This window comes from Pseudophryne corroboree, chromosome 8 (genome assembly GCF_028390025.1).
Source record: "Pseudophryne corroboree isolate aPseCor3 chromosome 8, aPseCor3.hap2, whole genome shotgun sequence".
Taxonomy (NCBI): Eukaryota; Metazoa; Chordata; class Amphibia; order Anura; family Myobatrachidae; genus Pseudophryne; species Pseudophryne corroboree.
In genome coordinates this window covers 215,042,961-215,064,613 of record NC_086451.1, presented here as the reverse complement: position 1 = coordinate 215,064,613, position 21,653 = coordinate 215,042,961, and the positions used below count along the sequence as shown (strand labels likewise).

Sequence of the window (21,653 nt, the reverse complement as noted above, 5' to 3'; positions counted from 1 at the left end):
GCTGGCAAAAATACCACAATATATAGCCCCAGAGGCTATATATGTGATAATTACCCCTGCCAGAATCCATAAAAAAACGGGAGAAAAGTCAGCGAAAAAGGGGCGGAGCTATCTCCTTCAGCACACTGGCGCCATTTCTCCCTCACAGCTCCGCTGGAAGGAAGCTCCCTGGCTCTCCCCTGCAGTCTACACTACAGAAAAGGGTAAAAAAGAGAGGGGGGGCACTAAATTTAGGCGCAGTATATATAACAGCAGCTATAGGGGACATAATTCAGTTAGTCCCTGCATTATATAGCGCTCTGGTGTGTGCTGGCATACTCTCACTCTGTCTCCCCAAAGGGCTTTTGTGGGTCCTGTCCTCTGTTAGAGCATTCCCTGTGTGTGTGCGGTGTGTCGGTACGGCTGTGTCGACATGTTTGATGAGGATAATGATGTGGAGGCGGAGCAGATGCCTATAGAAGGGATGTCACCCCCTGCGGGGCTGTTAGGGTCTCCTGCCCTGTGCTGCCACGTCGTCATGGCAACCGGGAGACAAGTGCTAGCGGAGTAACCTGAGCGCAGCTGATACTCCGGTTCGGGTCTTTTGCTGTGCAGTGGTTATAGGCTCTGTGCATGGCAGGGGATCCGGTGCTGGTTTTTGTGCTCACAGTCTGTGAGGTCTGAGTGGGGCGTGGACAGCACCTGCTTTATAAGGCCTCTTTTCAGGGTAAGCAGATGCTGCTGAATCTTTGTTGGTTAGTCAGTTTCTGAAAGTTAGCCAGTACTGTGTAGCTTTGTATTTGTTTGTTGCTTACTGCAAATAGGCCTGGGGATTTGGTATTACACTCTGCCAATCCAGACCTAGCAGTAAGACTGGAGTCAGTCGTTTAGCTTGCTGGGGTTCTGTTACTACTCTGTGAACTTAGCAAGTTTGCGGCTGTATTCTAAGACTTGCCTGTCTAATCCTGTCTCACTGTGCTAGGTGTCAGGGGTCAGTTTAGTGGCAGTAAACCGAACCTGTGCACTGCAAGTGAGAATTAGGATTGTGGAGAATCTCCTTGTGTCTATCATTCCATCTCTGACCAAGGAGTTTACTGCCACACCCGTTGGTAACCCTTTAGGGTTTTGCTGTTGCCCTTAGCAACAGCATTTCGGGTTTTCTATGTATTAAAACACAACATCTTGCTTTTCACATCTGAGCAGTTCTAATACAAGGGAGATACCCAGTTCCTTAGCCTCTGGGCTTCTCTGTTCACGTTGTGTGTATTTTGTTACCCTACCACCTTCTGTGTACGTTATGTCATATTCCCTAGTCTGTCTGTGAGTCCATTTGTTTTGCATAACAGTTCAAACACCAGTACATTCCTGCAGGCACTGGAGTGCATAACAGTCCTGACACCAGTACTTTCCTGCAGGCACTGGTGTGCATAACAGGGGCAGACACCTGAGTGTATGGACTTATGGAAGGAATTGCGTGCAGCAGACGCGGATGCCGACACGGATACTGACACCAGTGTCGTCGACGATGAGTCTAGTCTAATGTCCACTAAGGCCATTCGTTGCATGATTGAAGCAATGAAAGAGGTGTTACAAATTTCTGATATAAACCCAGGTACCACTAAAAAGGGTATTATGTTTGGGGAGAAAAAACTACCCGTAGTTTTTCCCCCATCAGAAGAATTAAATGAAGTGTGTGAAGAAGCGTGGGCTTTCCCTGATAAAAGATTGGTAATCTCTAAGAAGTTACTAATGGCGTTCCCTTTCCCGCCAGAGGATAGGTCACGTTGGGAGACACCCCCTAGGGTGGATAAAGCGCTCACACGTTTGTCTAAAAAGGTGGCACTACCGTCTCCGGATACGGCCGCCCTCAAGGAACCTGCTGATAGAAAGCAGGAGGCGATCCTGAAGTCTGTATATACACACTCAGGCATTATACTTAGACCAGCTATTGCGTCAGCATGGATGTGCAGTGCTGCCGCTGCGTGGTCAGATTCCCTGTCAGAAAACATTGACACCCTAGACAGGGACACTATTCTGCTAACCATAGAGCATATAAAAGACTCAGTCTTATACATAAGAGATGCACAGAGGGAGATCTGCCGGCTGGCATCTAAAATAAGTGCATTGTCCATTTCTGCTAGGAGAGGCTTATGGACTCGCCAGTGGACAGGGGATGCAGATTCAAAAAGGCACATGGAAGTTTTGCCTTATAAGGGTGAGGATTTATTTGGGGATGGTCTCTCGGACCTAGTTTCCACAGCAACTGCTGGGAAGTCAGCATTTTTACCCCATGTTCCCTCACAACCTAAAAAGGCGCCGTTTTATCAGGTACAGTCCTTTCGGACTCAGAAAAACAGGCGTGGAAAAGGCGGGTCCTTTCTGTCCAGAGGCAGAGGTAGGGGAAAAAGGCTGCAACAAACAGCAGGTTCCCAGGAGCAAAAGTCCTCCCCCGCTTCTTCCAAGTCCGCCGCATGACGGTGGGGCTCCACAGGCGGAGCCAGGTACGGTGGGGGGCCTCCACAAAAATTTCAGCGATCAGTGGGCTCGCTCACAGGTGGATCCCTGGATCCTGCAAATAGTATCTCAAGGGTACAAACTGGAATTCGAGGCGTCTCCACCCCACCGGTTCCTAAAATCTGCCTTGCCGATTACTCCTTCAGACAGGGAGGCTGTGCTAGCGGCAATTCACAAGCTGTATTCCCAGCAGGTGATAATCAGGGTGCCCCTACTTCAACAAGGACGGGGTTACTATTCCACACTGTTTGTGGTACCGAAACCGGACGGTTCGGTGAGACCCATTTTAAATTTGAAATCCTTGAACACATACATAAAAAAATTCAAGTTCAAGATGGAATCGCTCAGGGCGGTTATTGCAAGCCTGGACGAGGGGGATTACATGGTATCCCTGGACATCAAGGATGCTTACCTGCATGTCCCCATTTACTATCCTCACCAGGAGTACCTCAGATTTGTGGTACAGGATTGCCATTACCAATTCCAGACGCTGCCGTTTGGACTCTCCACGGCACCGAGGGTGTTTACCAAGGTAATGGCGGAAATGATGATACTCCTTCGAAGAAAGGGAGTTTTAATTATCCCGTACTTGGACGATCTCCTAATAAAGGCGAGGTCCAAGGAGCAGTTGTTGGTGGGAGTAGCACTATCTCAGGAGGTGCTACACCAGCACGGTTGGATTCTGAATATTCCAAAATCACAGCTGGTTCCGACGACACGTCTACTGTTCCTGGGTATGATTCTGGATACAGTCCAGAAAAAAGTGTTTCTCCCGGAGGAGAAAGCCAAGCAGCTGTCATCTCTAGTCAGAGACCTCTTGAAACCAAAACAGGTATCGGTGCATCACTGCACGCGGGTCCTGGGAAAGATGGTGGCTTCTTACGAAGCAATTCCTTTCGGCAGGTTCCATGCCAGAATCTTTCAGTGGGACCTGTTGGACCAATGGTCCGGATCGCATCTTCAGATGCATCGCCTAATAACCCTATCTCCAAGAACCAGGGTGTCTCTGCTGTGGTGGCTGCAGAGTGCTCATCTTCTAGAGGGCCGCAGATTCGGCATACAGGACTGGGTCCTGGTGACCACGGATGCCAGCCTTCGAGGCTGGGGGGCAGTCACACAGGGAAGAAACTTCCAAGGACTATGGTCGAGTCAGGAGACTTCCCTACACATAAATATTCTGGAACTAAGGGCCATTTACAATGCCCTAAGTCAGGCAAAATCCCTGCTTCTACACCAGCCGGTACTGATCCAGTCAGACAACATCACGGCAGTCGCACATGTAAATCGACAGGGCGGCACAAGAAGCAGGATGGCAATGGCAGAAGCCACAAGGATTCTCCGATGGGCGGAAAATCACGTACTAGCACTGTCAGCAGTGTTCATTCCGGGAGTGGACAACTGGGAAGCAGACTTTCTCAGCAGGCACGACCTCCACCCGGGAGAGTGGGGACTTCATCCAGAAGTCTTCACGCTGATTGTAAATCGATGGGAACGGCCACAGGTGGACATGATGGCGTCCCGCCTAAACAAAAAACTAGAGAGATATTGCGCCAGGTCAAGGGACCCTCAGGCGATAGCTGTGGACGCTCTAGTGACACCGTGGGTGTACCAGTCAGTTTATGTGTTCCCTCCTCTGCCTCTCATACCAAAGGTACTGAGAATAATAAGAAAACGAGGAGTTAAGAACAATACTCGTGGTTCCGGATTGGCCAAGACGTGCGTGGTACCCGGAACTTCAAGAGATGATCTCAGAGGACCCATGGCCTCTGCCGCTCAGACAGGACCTGCTGCAGCAGGGGCCCTGTCTGTTCCAAGACTTACCGCGGCTGCGTTTGACGGCATGGCGGTTGAACGCCGGATCCTGAAGGAAAAGGGCATTCCAGAGGAAGTCATTCCTACGCTGATTAAAGCCAGGAAAGATGTAACTGCAAAGCATTATCACCGCATATGGCGGAAATATGTTGCTTGGTGTGAGGCCAAAAAGGCCCCAACAGAGGAATTTCAACTAGGTCGATTTCTGCATTTCCTACAAGCAGGAGTGACTATGGGCCTGAAATTAGGCTCCATTAAGGTTCAGATCTCGGCTCTGTCGATTTTCTTCCAGAAAGAACTAGCTTCACTACCTGAAGTTCAGACGTTTGTGAAAGGAGTGCTGCATATTCAGCCCCCGTTTGTGCCTCCAGTGGCACCTTGGGATCTCAACGTGGTGTTGAGTTTCTTAAAATCACATTGGTTTGAGCCACTTAAAACCGTGGATCTAAAATATCTCACGTGGAAAGTGGTCATGTTATTGGCCTTGGCTTCAGCCAGGCGTGTGTCAGAATTGTCAGCTTTGTCATGTAAAAGCCCTTATCTGATTTTCCATATGGATAGGGCGGAATTGAGGACTCGTCCCCAGTTTCTCCCTAAGGTGGTATCAGCTTTTCACTTGAACCAACCTATTGTGGTGCCTGCGGCTACTAGGGACTTGGAGGATTCCAAGTTACTGGACGTAGTCAGGGCCTTGAAAATGTATGTTTCCAGGACGGCTAGAGTCAGGAAAACTGACTCGCTATTTATCCTGTATGCACCCAACAAACTGGGTGCTCCTGCTTCTAAGCAGACTATTGCTTGCTGGATTTGTAGCACAATTCAGCTGGCGCATTCTGCGGCTGGACTGCCGCATCCTAAATCAGTAAAAGCCCATTCCACAAGGAAGGTGGGCTCTTCTTAGGCGGCTGCCCGAGGGGTCTCGGCTTCACAACTTTGCCGAGCTGCTACTTGGTCAGGGGCAAACACGTTTGCAAAATTCTACAAATTTGATACCCTGGCTGAGGAGGACCTTGAGTTCTCTCATTCGGTGCTGCAGAGTCATCCGCACTCTCCCGCCGGTTTGGGAGCTTTGGTATAATCCCCATGGTCCTTTCGGAGTTCCCAGCATCCACTAGGACGTCCGAGAAAATAAGATTTTACTCACCGGTAAATCTATTTCTCGTAGTCCGTAGTGGATGCTGGGTGCCCATCCCAAGTGCGGATTGTCTGCAATACTTGTACATAGTTATTGTTAACTAAAGGGTTATTGTTGAGCCATCTGTTGAGAGGCTCAGTTGTTTTCATACTGTTAAACTGGGTATAGTATCACGAGTTATACGGTGTGATTGGTGTGGCTGGTAGGAGTCTTACCCGGGATTCAAAATCCTTCCTTATTATGTCAGCTCGTCCGGGCACAGTGTCCTAACTGAGGCTTGGAGGAGGGTCATAGTGGGAGGAGCCAGTGCACACCAGGTGACCTAAAAGCTTTCTTTAGTTGTGCCCAGTCTCCTGCGGAGCCGCTATTCCCCATGGTCCTTTCGGAGTTCCCAGCATCCACTACGGACTACGAGAAATAGATTTACCGGTGAGTAAAATCTTATTATTATTTACAAACCTTACGTACACAAGGTCGCACAGTGTACGCACTCTGCGTATGTACGTCGAAAGGGCGTAGTGGCTGCACAGATTGCGTACACAGGCCTATACGCTGTTAACACAATGCAGCAGCCCGAGTGGCTGTAAATACACTTTAAACCTTAGCAAGGAAATGGAACACGACACCAATTGTAATTCAAAACTAGGTTGGGGTCTAACCCACCAACGGTTCTTTGCTTGCAGGGGGTAACAATATAAACAATACAATACAATAGAATAATGGCTACAATCAATGGTACATACGTGTTTGGTTTCACCTGCGCTTCCCAGTCTGGTCCTCAGTCATCTAGGTAGATGACCTTCAGAGTCTGTGTCTGGCCGGGCATGCAGCTGGCTCTTTTATACAATATTCCAAAACTTAACACATGGATACTGTAATCTTTGTCCATTGGACACAGGGATGGTCATTTACAGTACAGGAGAGGTCATAGGTTGGTTTGAATAGGTGGGCGATGTCTGTTCCAGGTGCACTTGTAGGTGGTCTCCTCTGGGTTCCCGCCGCATACCTAATGTACAGTAAACACAGTTAATATTTATATTCTGCTCCTGCGCATAACTATTCGCAGGAGCTTGCGATCTTCTGCAAACCAACACCGGAATATTTCCCTTAAAATACCCTACAGCTGGATACCAAACACCACCTTATAACCTTGTTCTGTCCCCTCCTATCCTATAAAGGTGAATCCCTTTGTTCTGATACCATTTAAACTGTTGTAACTTGCTGGTGTGGTGCAGGGAGACTATGTGTACATTGTGCACTATTTGGATTAAATATATAATGTGTTTTGATGGTTTTTCCATGCGTTCACAAACTCTACCGTAAATACTCATACCACGCGCTAATGCGCAGGACCGCGGGAGCGACCATACGCAAGTTGCGAATATGCGCACGCATAGCAGAACAAGTACACGTACGGAGGCCATCTGTGTGTAGTTTGTACGTGATGTGTGTATTGCAATATTTTTCGACTTCGACAGATCTAATCCTGGATCCCGAACCTTCGTCCCTCTAGGAGATGAGAACTGTGCAGCCACCACAGGAGAGATATTCTGGTCCTGGATAATAGTATTATTTTCCGGTGCATGTGCAGGTGAGACCCGGACCACATGTCCAACTGGTCCCGCTAAAACCACTCCGGCATTTAACCTGCTCACCGAATGGCCTCGTAGGCCGCAACCATCTTCTTCATCAGCGGAACGTATTGATGGATTTACACTGTTGCAAATCTGATCCGACTCTGGATCCTCAGATCTCTTTCCACTGGAAAAAACAAAGTCTCAACAGTTCTGTATCTAACCTTATTCCCAACTCCGACATCCGCGTTGTTGGGATCAACAGTGATTCTGGCAAGTTCAGGAGCCAACCACTGTGTTGAAGAACTGTCAGAGAGAAAACAACGATTTGCACCACTTGTTTCTTGACCTCGCCGTAGTCAGGAGAGCGTCCCAGTACAGAATAATAATGGCTTTTATTATTGAAGGAAAACCATCATACTGCCATCACTCTGGTGAATTGGCAATGACAATCCTGAACAGCAAACCCAGGTAAGCCTAATGCGGAAGAAACCGCACTTAAACCTTCTTTATCCTTTTACAGATTGGAGATCCCTGCCCTGAAAGATTCCATCTTGTAGTTCAACTTCTTAAGTAGAAATTTTGGGGATTGTTCTGACCGAGCTGTCCGGGCTCAGAAGCACGAAAAAGCTTGAATAACAGCTTTTTTTTTTTTTTTGTGACAGGGACAGCAGGACCATGTCCTGATCCTGACCCAACTCTTGTATGGCGTCGCATACTACCTCCCCACCCAGAGGAGAATCGGTCAGATCTATTTGAAAAATCAGTGAGGGGAATCATCTGGAAACTCCAGTATGTCCCCCTTGGGACTCTATTATTAACTCACTGGTCCATGTCCATTCCAGGACTGACTGAAGAGTATCAGACGTGGTCCCACCGGTGTGGGCTCCCGCAAGATAGACCCAGCGATATGCGGTGGATGCGGTAGAAACAGAGGATGATTTCTGCTTCTGCAAACCTGAAAATGCTGCTGACCTCTTACCTTTTCACCTTCCTCTACCTGCAAAGAAGGGGAAAAAAAAAAAACGTATCCATCCGGTCGAAATGACTGCATCCTACAAAAATGCATCACCAACCATTGTGAGGGAACATAGCTCAAGAAGGCAGACTTACCAGTGGTATCTGCCGAGATCAACATAACAAAGCCATCCCCAAACCAGGTTTCACCTTCATAGGGAAGATACTCCAGTACTTCTCGGAGTCAGCCTCAGCATTCCATTGATGAATCCAAAACGCCCTCCTAGCCGAGTCCGCCATGGATTTGGCTCGCGAACCCAAGAGTCCCATACCTCTTGTAGTCGCACGGCAGTATGCTGCAATGTTCTAGATATGACCCAACTTAAGGAGTATCCCATCTCTCCCCAGGGTAATTATATCGGATGACAAGGTAACCGACCATTTCTGAATACAAGCACTCCCCCATGTGCATGTAATGCAAATATAATCAAAGCATATAATTAAAATTTCACTTAGCTTCCTGTATACGATCCTTTGTGACAGGGACCCGTGCAGAACAGGGGTTGATTCTCACTTTATTCTATCCACGGCGGGAAAAGAATAAACACTCGGACTCCTCGTGAGGATTTGAAACCACCTTGTCACGGCTGACCTAGAGCTTTTTCAACAGAGCGACCAGCACATGAGAAGGAATAACTTTACTTCAGCATTCATTATAAATTTTACATGAATATACACATATACACACATATCTATATATAGATATTTCATATATATATTTATGTCCGGAACAGCAGGGTCCCTAGTGACGTTAATTTGTTCTTAATGTGTATGAAACATGTACTGAATGCCGATGTTGTGGATCTAAACCGGAAACATCATGGTCGACATAAGAAATAGTATTCGTGTCGATATCAGGGAGCAGTAACTGGGCAAAATAAATTTTTTGCGACCACGAGGGGTCTGAGGGAAATATATTATTAATATTACGCCCTCCACAAAAATTCGAATGTCTGTGTTCGAGCCACAGATCTATGCAACAGTACTATATATATACATTTTATTTATATATATATATATATATATATATATATATATATATATATATATATATACATATATATATATATATACATACACACACACACACACACACACACATACAGGTATAGCTTTCTGAAATGCATCACATTATCATGTCGATTTTTACCCAGTCAGATTAGTTGGTGCCGACAGGGTCACCCACACACGTCTTTGTCTCCCATATAGTTTTCACATTGGTAAAACATACATCTACTGACATGTTGACACTTATTTACATGAACCAAGTACCATCAGGAGTCGGCGGTGCCGACAGAGACATTCCCATAGCCGTTTGTGGCAGAGCCCTCAGCCTCAGACATGCCGACTATAAGGGATAGACCTAGTACTTTCTGTCTGGAAAACACAGCAGACGTTTACCAGCTCTTTTACACCACACTCATTATATATTGTGCTTTATTTTTAACATATATTACACTAAACACTGTGGCCCCCCCCCGTTTTTCACTGTGATCTGTTCAGCAGTGCTTCGGCAGGGCCAGCGTCTCTGACTTAATATCTCTCTTGCCAGTCTCTATCTGAGGTATACATGCTGCCCAGGGCGCCCCTCCTGCGCCCTGCACCCTTGTAGTGCCACTTGTGTGTGGGAGTAATGGCGCTGCGCGGTACCTCAGAGTCCCAAAGTCTTCTGCCATCACTGAAGTCTTCTGTTCTTCATTTACTCACCCGGCTTCTTTCTTCTGGCTCTGCAAGGGGGGTGACGGCGCGGCTCCGGGAACGAGCAGCTAGGCGTACCAAGTGATCAGACCCTCTGGAGCTAATGGTGTCCAGTAGCCTAAGAAGCAGAGCCTTGAAACTCACAGAAGTAGATCTGCTTCTCTCCCCTCAGTCCCACGATGCAGGGAGCCTGTTGCCAGCAGTGCTCCCTGAAAATAATAAACCTAACATAGTCTTATCCCGAGAAACTCAGTAGAGCTCCTCAGTATGTGACCAGTCTCTCTGGGCACAGAATCTAACTGGAGTCTGGAGGAGGGACATAGAGGGAGGAGCCAGTTCACACCCCTTTTAAAGTCTTCAAGTGCCCATGTCTCCTGCGGATCCCGTCTATACCCCATGGTTCTTGTAGCATCCCCAGCATCCTCTAGGACGTGTGAGAAATAATGATCGCTGTCACTATACTGAAACTCTGTCGCCTTTGACAGCGTCTTATCGGATGTGCTCTTCTGGGTACAGCTTTTTGATAAGTTTCCCTAAACCAGCACTGCAAATAGTGGTAATGTCAGGGCAGTTTTATAAAACATTTTTTTTGCTAGGCTCCTAACACTTGGTAAACCAATCGTAATGTTTTATGTCTTGTTTTCTTAGGAGACATAATGGCTCACCCTCCCCTGGAATTCAGTGATTGCTATCTGGACAGCCCAGTCTTCAGAGAGAGTTTAAAGGGTTATGAACAAGAGCTGGAGAAGACAAATAAATTCATTAAGGATGTGATAAAAGATGGAAATGCTCTTATTGGTGCCATAAAGGGTAAGTAGACCAGTAACATGCTCTTATGAATTGACATGACTGGTTATTTTGCATTATGAGTGAGAAGAGCTGTCCAGCTCTGTCATACAAAAACAGCATTCTCGTCATGAAAAAACCAAAACTTATTATTATTATTTATTAACAGTTTCTTATACAGCGCAGCAAATTCCGTTGCGCTTTACAATCAGATCAGCTTTCATTGATAGAGGTTAAAGGCTGCTGTGAGAAATGTAACATTAAACTGATTTTTGTTTTCTTAAATACAGTAGCAAAGTCAAGTGCATTTATTCACTATCCAGTAAATCCTGTTTGTCATACTAATAATAATCCATTGTCATACTTTCTGTCTCCTTGTTAATGGGATGAGACATTGAGATTAGTAGCAGTTTTCTAGGTGCTTGATGAAATACTGTAGTCGTTTTAAAAGGAGTACCAATTGGTCCACTGTTCAAGGGCAAATATGACCTTCCCTGTACCCAAGTGACTATGCCCTATTAGAAATAAGACTGTAAGGGGTGTGCTGTGAATATATTATGCAGCATTTAGAATGAAATACTTTTTTCAGACAGTTACACACAAGAAGGAAGAGATGGTTGCTATTTGGTTCTCATGTTTATTAACATGGCTTTGTGTATTGATGACTACCATGCCAACTTCATATAATTTCTTACCTCCTTTGTTTTCTGGACGATTGACTACCCTCCAGCGTATTTAACTCAGGGTGTGCCTAGAGACAGAGCAGGGGAAAGGTGTGTTGCAATACCAAGATATGACACATGTCTAGGTAAACTAACAATAATGGACATGCTAAAATGCAAGCTGTTACGTTTTCACATGCTGTGCATGATCATGGATGACATGTGGCAGAAGTAGCTGAGGTGACATGTCAGGACGATTGCCTGCTAAGTTTAAGGATTTGGTTCATTTCCACTGATCTCTCAATTGTTAATGTCTGCAGCCTCCCAGTAAAGTGATGTATAGTCCATCCATAAACATTATGATGTGGTATATGTGGGCTTGAATCAAGGCTTGCAATATGGTGCTGGCTATAGTTGCAGCATGCAGAGTAGTGGGAAATGCTAATAATGAAGGATTTTGCTGTGCGTAGGCTGCTGAACAGGTGGAATGAGACACATTTTCCCATCTGGCATTTGCAATTATTAACTCCTTGTTTTTAAAGCTTTAATTCTGCAACATAATGGAAACTGCACAGCCAATAGAAATACATTATATATGCAAAATCTGTCATATCCGATTTCTAAACGTGAGTTTTGGTTAGGACATTTATATATTCACTTTACAACTGCTTTGAGTTTCATAGCTTCTGTGAGGTTGGTACACATTCATGCATACAGTTTTAAACATTGCAATTGCAGTGTAATATTTAGCAAGATAACTACTTAGTTCAACTAATTGAGGAACCAACTAGGTGCAATGCAATCTTAGACCTGGTATTAACAAACAATGGGGATTTGGTATCTGGTATTATAGTAGGGGAACCCATAGGGAGCCCATAGGAAACAGCGACCACAATATGGTCACATTCAATATCAGTTTTCATAAACAGCCCTATACTGGCTCAACTAGAACTCTAAACTTTAGCAAAGCAAATTTTGAAAAGATGAGTGTATTTTTCAGGGATATTGAATGGGAAGGTTTGTTTTTAGGAAAAAATACTACGGAGAAATGGGAGGTACTAAAATTCCTGCTAGCTAAAAATACACTCAAATTTATTCCTACGAGCAGCAAAAAAAGGAATAAAAATCATAAACCGATGTGGCTTAACAAAAAGATAAAGGAACTTATGGGCAAGAAAAGGAGAGCATTTAAAAAATACAAGTCTGTCGGGGAAGCAGAGTCATTTCAGCACTATAAGGAATGTAACAAAATTTGCAAAAAGGAAATAAGAGCGGCTAAAGTAGAAACTGAAAAACTAGTAGCAAAGGAAAGCAAAGCGAATCCCAAAAAATTCTTTAAATACATTAATAGCAAGAGATTAAAGAAGGAGAGTATAGGCCCTTTAAAAGACAAGTTGGGAGTCTTAAGCAAAAATGATAATGACATAGCGGACACACTAAATTAGTTTCTCTGACGTCCTAGTGGATGCTGGGAACTCCGTAAGGACCATGGGGAATAGCGGCTCCGCAGGAGACTGGGCACAAAAAGAAAGCTTTAGGACTACCTGGTGTGCACTGGCTCCTCCCCCTATGACCCTCCTCCAAGCCTCAGTTAGATTTTTGTGCCCGACCGAGCAGGGTGCAATCTAGGGGGCTCTCCTGAGCTTCTTAGATAAAAGTTAGTTTTAGGTTTTTTATTTTCAGTGAGACCTGCTGGCAACAGGCTCACTGCATCGAGGGACTAAGGGGAGAAGAAGCGAACCTGCCTGCTTGCAGCCAGCTTGGGCTTCTTAGGCTACTGGACACCATTAGCTCCAGAGGGATCGAACACAGGCCCAGCCTCGGAGTCCGGTCCCAGAGCCGCGCCGCCGGCCCCCTTACAGAGCCAGAAGCAAGAAGAGGTCCGGAAAATCGGCGGCAGAAGACATCAGTCTTCATCAAGGTAGCGCACAGCACTGCAGCTGTGCGCCATTGCTCCTCATGCACACCTCACACTGCGGTCACTGATGGGTGCAGGGCGCTGGGGGGGGGGGGGGGCGCCCTGAGCAGCAATATTAACACCTTGGCTGGCAAAAATACATCACATATAACCCCCAGGGCTATATGGATGTACATTAACCCCTGCCAGAATCCATAAAAATGCGGGAGAAAAGTCAGCGAAAAAGGGGCGGAGCTATCTCCCTCAGCACACTGGCGCCATTTTTCCCTCACAGCTCCGTTGGAGGGAAGCTCCCTGGCTCTCCCCTGCGTAACTACACTACAGAAAGGGTTAAAAAAGAGAGGGGGGGGCACAAATTAGGCGCAGTATACAATATATGCAGCTATAAGGGAAAACACTTTTTTATAGGTGCTATCCCTGTGATATATAGTGCCATGGTGTGTGCTGGCATACTCTCCCTCTGTCTCCCCAAAGGGCTTTGTGGGGTCCTGTCCTCTATCAGAGCATTCCCTGTGTGTGTGCTGTGTGTCGGTACGGCTGTGTCGACAGGTATGTGGAGGATAATGAGGTGGAGGCGGAGCGAATGCCTGTAAATATGTTGTCACCCCCTGCGGGGTCGACACCGGTGTGGTTGAACTTATGGAAGGATTACGTGAAAGTGTCAACTCCTTACATAAAAGGTCGACGACACGGAACAGCCGGCTACTCAGCTTGTGCCTGTTCCAGCGTCTCAAATGTCATGGGGGGGCTCTAAAATCGCCCGCTACCTCAGATAACAGACACAGATGTCGACACGGATACTGACTCCAGTGTCGACATCGATGAGACTGGTGTACCCTCCAAATAGGTCCACCCGTTACAGGATTGAGGCAATGAAAAAATTTATTACACATTTATGATTATACCCCAGGTACCACATAAAAGGATATTGTGTTTGGTGAGAGAAAACTATTAGTCGTTTTTCCTGCATCTGAGAAATTAAATGAGGTGTGTGAGGAAGAGTGGTCTTCCCCCGGTAAGAAATTGATAATTTCTACAACGGTTATTGGCAGCGTACCCTTTCCCGCCAGAGGATAGGTCACGCGGGGAAACACCCCATAGGGTAGATACAGCGCTTACACGCTTATCAGAAAAGGTGGCACTACCGTCTCCGGATACGGCCGTCCTGAAGGAACCTGCTGATAGAAAGCAGGAGGTTACCCTATAAGATATGGTCACACACTAGGGCATTATATTTCGACCAGCCGTTGCTTCGGCATGGATGTGCAGTGCTCCCGCTGCGTGGTCAGATTCCCTGTCGGAAAATAACTATGGATAGGGACAATATTTTGCTGAAAATAGAGCATATAAAAGACGTGGTCTTATACATGCGTGATGCACAGAGGGATATTTGCCGGCTGGCATCAAAAAATAAGCGCTAGGTCCATTGCCGCCAGACGGGGGTTATGGACTTGGCAATGGTCAGGCGATGCCGACTCGAATCGGCACATGGAAGTTGCCCTATAAGGGGGTAAAACTGTTTGGGGATAGTTTTTCAGACCTCGTTTCCACAGCTACTGTGGGAAATCAATTTTTTTGCCACAGGCTACCCCACAACAAAAGAAAGCACCGTATCATCAAGTACAGTCCTTTCGGCCCCAGAAAAGCAAGAGGGCTAGAGGCTCATCCTTTCTGCCGAGAGGCAAAGGTAGAGGAAAAAGCTGCAACACACAGCTAGTTCCCAAAAGCAGAAGTCCTCCCTGCGTCCGGTAGGTCCACAGCATGGTGCTGGGGCTGCTCAGGCGGACCCGGGTACGGTGGGGGCCCGTCTCAGATATTTCAGCGGACAGTGGGCTCTCCCACATGGATCCCTGGGTCCTTCAAGTAGTATCTCAGGGGTACAGGCTGGAGTTCGAGACGTTCTTCCCCCCGCCGTTTCCTAAAATCTGCCTTACCGGCACCTCCCTCTGCCAGGGAGACGGTGTTGGTGGATATTCAACACTATAATCGCAACAAGTGATTGTCAAGGTGCCCCTCCTTCAGCAAGGAAGGGGTTACTATTCCACAGTGGGTGTGGTACCGAAACGGTTCGGTGAGACCCATCTTGAAATTAAAATACTTGAACTTTTATATCAGAAGATTCAAGTTCAAGATGGAATCGCTCAGGGCGGTTATTACGAGCCTGGACGAGGGGGATTACAGGGTCTCCCTGGACATCAAGGATGCGTACCTGCATGTCCCCATTTACCCCCCTCACCAGGAGTACCTCAGATATATGGTACAGGACTGTCACTATCAGTTCCAGACGCGGCCGTTGGAGTTGTCCACGGCACCGAAGGTCTTTACCTAGGTAATGGCCGAAGTGACGATACTCCTTCGCAAGAAGGAAGTTTTTATTATCCCGTACTTGGACGATCTCCTGATAAAGGCGAGGTCCAAAGAACAGTTGGTAGTGGGGGTAGCACTCTCTCGGGAAGTGCTACAACAGCACGACTGGATTCTCAATATTCCAAAGTCACAGCTGGTCCCGACGACACGTCTTCTGTTACTGGGAATGTTTCTGAACGCAGACCAGAAAAGAGTGTTTCTTCCAGTGGAAAAAGCCGAGGAGTTGTCATCTCTAGTCAGAGACATCCTAAAACCAGGACAGGTGTCGGTACATCAATGCACACGAGTCCTGGGAAAACTGGTAGCTTCGTACGAAGCATAATTCCATTCGGAAGACTCCACGCAAGGACGTTCCTGTGGGACTAATGGTCCGGGTCCCATCTACAGATACAACAGCGGATAACCCTGTCAGCAAGAAACAGGGTGTCGCTGCTGTGGTGGCTGCAGAGGGCTCATCTACTAGAGGGCCGCAGATTCGGAATACAGGACTGGGTCCTGGTGACCACGGATGCCAGCCTTCGGGGCTGGGGTGCAGTCACACAGGGAAGAAATTTCCAAGGAGATTCCGCTTCACATAAATATTCTGCAGCTAAGGGCCATTTACAATGCCCTAAGCCAAGCAAGGCCCCTGCTTCAGAACCAGCCGGTACTGATCCAATCAGACGACATCACGGCGGTCGCCCATGTAAACAGACAGGGCGGCACAAGAAGCAGGATGGCGATGGCAGAAGCCACAAGGATTCTCCGATGGGCGACCTACACCCAGGAGAATGGGGACTTCATCCAGAAGTTTTCCAAATGCGGGTAAACCGTTGGGAATGACCACGGGTGGACATGATGGCGTCCCGCCTCAACAAGAAGTTGAAAAGATATTGCGCCAGGTCAAGGGACCCTCAGGCGATCGCTGGGGACGCTCTAGTGACACCGTGGGTGTACCAGTCTGTTTATGTGTCTCCTCCCCTACCTCTCATACCCAAGGTACTGAAAATAATAAGAAGGCGAGGAGTGAAAACCATACTCGGGGTTCCGGATTGGCCATGAAGAGCTTGGTACCCGGAACTTCAAGAGATGCTGGCAGAGGACCCTTGGCCTCTGCCGCTCGGACAAGACCTGCTGCAGCAGGGACCCTGTCTGTTCCAAGACTTACCGCGGCTGCGTTTGACGGCATGGCGGTAGAACACCGGATCCTAAAGGAAAAGGGTATTCCGAAGGAAGTCATCCCTACCCTGATCATAGCCAGGAAGGATGTCACCGCAAGACAATATCGCTGCGTTTGGCGAAAATTTGTTGCTTGGTGGGAGGCCATGAAGGCCCCGACGGAGGAATTTCAACTATGTCGATTCCTGCACTTCCTGCAAGCAGGGGTGACGTTTGGGCCTCAAATTGGGGTCCATCAAGGTCCAGATTTCGGCTCTGTCGATTTTCTTCCAGAAAGAACTGGCTTCACTGCCTGAAGTTCAGACTTTGGTTAAAGGAGTACTACATATTCAGCCTCCTTTTGTGCCTCCTGTGACACTTTTTGGATCTCAACGTGGTGTTGGATTTCCTAAAGTCGCATGGGTTGAGCCACTTAAAACCATGGAGCTAAAGTATCTCGCGTGGAAAGTGGTCATGCTGTTGGCCTGGGCCTTGGCCAGGCGTGTGTCAGAATTGGCGGCTTTGTCATGTAAAAGGCCTTATCTGATTTTCTATATGGATAGGGCAGAATTGAGGACTCGTCCTTAGTTTCTCCCGAAGGTGGTCTCAGGTTTTCACTTGAACCAACCTATTGTGGTGCCTGCGGCTACTGGGGACTTGGAGGATTCCAAGTTGCTGGACGTAGTCAGGGCCCTGATAATTTTATTTTTCCAGGACGGCTGGAGTCAGGAAAACTGACTCGCTGTTTATCCTGATGGCACCCAACAAGCTGGGTGCTCCTGCTTCTAAGCAGTCTATTGCGCACTGGATTTGTAGCACTATTCAGCTGGCGCATTCTGCGGTAGGATTACCGCAGCCTAAATCAATAAAAGCCCATTCCACAAGGACGGTGGGCTCATCTTGGGCGGCTGCCCGAGGGGTCTCGGCTTTACAACTTTGCCGAGCAGCTACTTGGTCAGGGGCAAACACGTTTGCAAAATTCTATGAATTTGATACCCTGGCTGAGGAGGACCTGGAGTTCTCTCATTCGGTGCTGCAGAGTCATCCGCACTCTCCCGCCCGTTTGGGAGCTTTGGTATAATCCCCATGGTCCTTACGGAGTTCCCAGCATCCACTAGGATGTCAGAGAAAATAAGAATTTACTCACCGGTAATTCTATTTCTCGTAGTCCGTAGTGGATGCTGGGCGCCCATCCCAAGTGCGGATTGTCTGCAATACTTGTACATAGTTATTGTTAACTAATCGGGTTCTTGTTGTGAGCCATCTATTCAGAGGCTCCTCTGTTATCATGCTGTTAACTGGGTTTCATATCACAAGTTGTACGGTGTGATTGGTGTGGCTGGTATGAGTCTTACCCGGGATTCAAAATCCTTCCTTATTGTGTACGCTCGTCCGGGCACAGTATCCTAACTGAGGCTTGGAGGAGGGTCATAGGGGGAGGAGCCAGTGCACACCAGGTAGTCCTAAAGCTTTCTTTTTGTGCCCAGTCTCCTGCAGAGCCGCTATTCCCCATGGTCCTTACGGAGTTCCCAGCATCCACTACGGACTACGAGAAATAGAATTATCGGTAAGTAAATTCTTATTTTTTTTCAACAGTATTTACTAGAGAGGACCCAATTCAGGGACTAACACATAATCTCAATAATGAGAATATCCCACTGATAGGTACTTATTTAAGCGAGGAAGTAGTCTGTGACCAATTAAAACATTTAAAGATTAATAAGTCACCAGGTGCCGATGGTATTTACCCAAGGGTTCTAATGGAGCTTCCCTCTGAACTTGCAAAACCGCTATTTTTGATCTTTAAGGATTCAGTAATATCAGGTATGGTTCCCAAAGACTGGCGTATAGCGGAAGTAGTGCCTATATTCAAAAAGGGAAGTAAAGCTGAACCAGGTAATTATAGACCAATTAGTCTTACATCTATAGTGGGGAAAGTATTAGAAGGTATTCTAAGAGATAGTATTCAGAAGTTCCTTGAAGTCAATAAGGTCATTAAAAGGAATCACATGGGTTTATGAAGGACAGATCCTGTCAAACCAATTTACTTGGCTTTTATGAAACAGTAAGCGCAAACCTACATCAAGGTAAAGAGGGGGATGTTTTTGTCTTTTAGATTTTGCCAAAGCATTCGACACTGTACCACACATGATACTTATCTACAAGCTACAAGAATCAGGGCTAGGAAGCACAATATGCACTTGGGTCAAAAACTGGTTAGATAATAGGGAGCAGCGCGTTGTGGTTAATGGATCTTTTTCAACTTGGACTAAAGTGCTAAGTGGTGAGCTGCAAGGCTCAGTATTAGGACCGCTATTGTTCAATATTTTCATTAACGACCTAACAGAAGGTCTAGAGAGCATGGTGTCAATTTTTGCAGATGATACCAAATTGTGTAAAGTTATAAATGCGGAGGGTGATGCAGAGTTGCTTCAGAACGACTTAGTTAAATCAGAAGCTTGGGTAGCGAAATGGAGAATGCGCTTCAATACAGACAGGTGTAAGGTAATGCACTGTGGTAACAAGAACAAAAATAACACCTACCTACTAAATGGGGTAAAATTAGGGGATTCTGTACTGGAAAAGAACTTGGGTGTCCTCATAGATGGCAAACTAAGCAGTAGTACCCAAAGTAGGACTGCAGCAAAGAAGGCTAATAAGATATTAGCATGAATAAAACAGGGAATTGATGCTAGGGACGAGAGTATTATACTCCCGTTATATAAATCACTAGTGAGGCCACACCTTGAATACTGTGTACAATTCTGGGCACCTTACTACAAAAAGGATATCCTGGAGCTAGAAAAGGTTCAAAGGCGGGCGACCAAACTAATTAAGGGTATGGAGACGCTGGAATACGAGGAAAGGCTTGCAAGACTAGGCGTGTTTACACTGGAAAAGAGGAGATTAAGAGGGGACATGCTCAACATTTACAAATATATAAGGGGACAATATACAGATCTTGCGCAGGACCTGTTTTTGGTTAGGTCAACACCGAGAACTCGTGGACACTCGTTCAGGTTAGAGGAGAGGAGATTCCGCACAAAGCCTTTTTTATGGTAAGGACGATACGTGTTTGGAATTCCCTGCCTGAGGGAGTTGTAATGGCCGACTCGGTCAACACCTTTAAGAATGGGTTAGATAAATTCCTAATGGATAAGGATATCCAGGGTTACGGGGCACAGTCACGCACTATGGTTATTATAAAAAAGAGGGGTAAAACGTAACGGCAGTCATCAACTTCAGTCCAAATTTTATACAAAATAATCGTGCATAGGAGACCACAAATAGGTTGAACTCGATGGACAATTGTCTTTTTTCAACCTTAGATACTATGTTACTATGTAAGGTCTGGATTTACATTGCTCTTTGTGTAACCTCAATCCGAGGGTGCTATTATTATGGTTGAAGTGCACTGCTGGGCCTGTGCTCCTGTGTTCACTATTGAGATCCTCTGTTTGCATGATTCATTCATTTAGACTGGGACATTCTCAGTCTTGCGGAACCCTCTCTATCCCAAACCATACTTGCCTGTTCCTATATAGTCAAAATCGTAAGAAAAGTTAGTGCAGATCGCAAGGTGAAAGTCACCTTGCAATCCCGATTCAATGCCGATGCGCGGCATCGCAAACCTAGATAGACTGTGCAGGCAAGTACATTTTGACTATCTCTATAGAAGAGAGAGTCAACATTGACACTTAGCCAAAATCACACATAGTCAGTATCGCAAGCACACTCATTATGTGCATGCGATTCCGACCTAGCCCCTGTCGCATAGTGAGAATAGATCCCCGTGGGTTGTGCATGTATGTTAAAACTCTGGCTTCCTAAGTATGTGCACATGACTAATTCAGGATGCATTTATTGTAACAATAGATTTAAGCGGAAGTACCACATATATCTAAAGGTCATTACAGGTTGAGTATCCCATATCCAAATATACCGAAATACAGAATTTTTTGAGTGAGACTAATATAGTGAAATTTTTGTTTTCTGATGGCTCAATGTATACAAACTTTGTTTAATACACAAAGTTATTAAAAATATTGTATAAAATAACCTTCAGGCTGCGTGTATAATGGTGTATATGAAACATAAATGTATTCTGTGCTTAGACTTGGGTCCCATCTCCATGATATCTCATTATGGTATGCAATTATTCCAAAATACGGAAGAATCCGATATCCAAAATGCTTCTAGTCCCAAGCATTTTGGATATGGGATACTCAACCTGTATGTGGAAACTGTCATCTAGTCCCTTGAAACAGAAAATCTTTTTGTGAGTTTTCAAACTGATGGACTCTGTGTACTTAAAATTTGAGTTGGTGCGTGATTATAAAGTTACAGTTTACAAATGGCGGATTGCATACCCAAGCCAGTTTTGTGCAGAGTCTGCCTAGGACATGAATGGCCCACCGGGGAATGTAACTGTAGGGACCCATACTTACGTGGTGTCGCCAGTCACCACAGAGGCCTGGACAACTATTAAAGAGTATCTATCTATCTATCTATCTATCTATCTATCTATCTATCTATCTATCTATCTATCTATCTATCTATTCTACCCACCCTAGGGAATTAATAGTGGCTTGTGTTGCTGATAGAGTGGCTTGTGGAAACTGATCACAGGGTCCTGGGGGTGGATGGGAAGTGCAGATAGACCTGATTCCCATGCATTGGGCACAGACCGGGTCTTATGGGCTTCTTAGCCCAGAAGCTGCTTCATTAGCCAGCACGTGCCTGCTGGGTTTAAAGCAGAGTCTCTCCATAAATTAGGGCTCCTGATGGCAGTTAGTGCCCAGGTGATAGGCCTGCTAGGGACAGAGGATCCGTAAAACTTGGGCACTAGTGCCAGAACGCCGGGTCCTGAAGTGTCTTAATAAGGAGTGCCTGACCTTGCTGGTTGTTTATGCTAAAGACAGTGATCTATGATTTATGTGTAACATTGTACTTGAGCAACCAGAATAAAAAGTATTTGTTGTTTTTGAACAAGCCTGGAGTTGGTCGCTGGTGGAATTTTTGTAGCAGAGTGCACTAACCCAACCTCTAGATTG

General features: G+C 46.2%; 1 protein-coding gene across 3 annotated transcripts in view; it reads left to right on the top strand.

Annotated features, from left to right (window-relative positions):
- The window catches only part of OPHN1 (oligophrenin 1), a 584,093-nt gene that overhangs the window by 5,814 nt on the left and 556,626 nt on the right, over positions 1–21,653 (top strand). For all 3 annotated transcript variants that reach the window (XM_063937075.1, XM_063937074.1, XM_063937076.1), the window contains exon 2: positions 10,378–10,539. In XM_063937075.1, coding sequence (XP_063793145.1) covers positions 10,386–10,539 — 154 coding nt within the window. In that variant the 5' untranslated portion in view covers positions 10,378–10,385. The remainder of the gene's footprint in view (positions 1–10,377; positions 10,540–21,653) is intronic.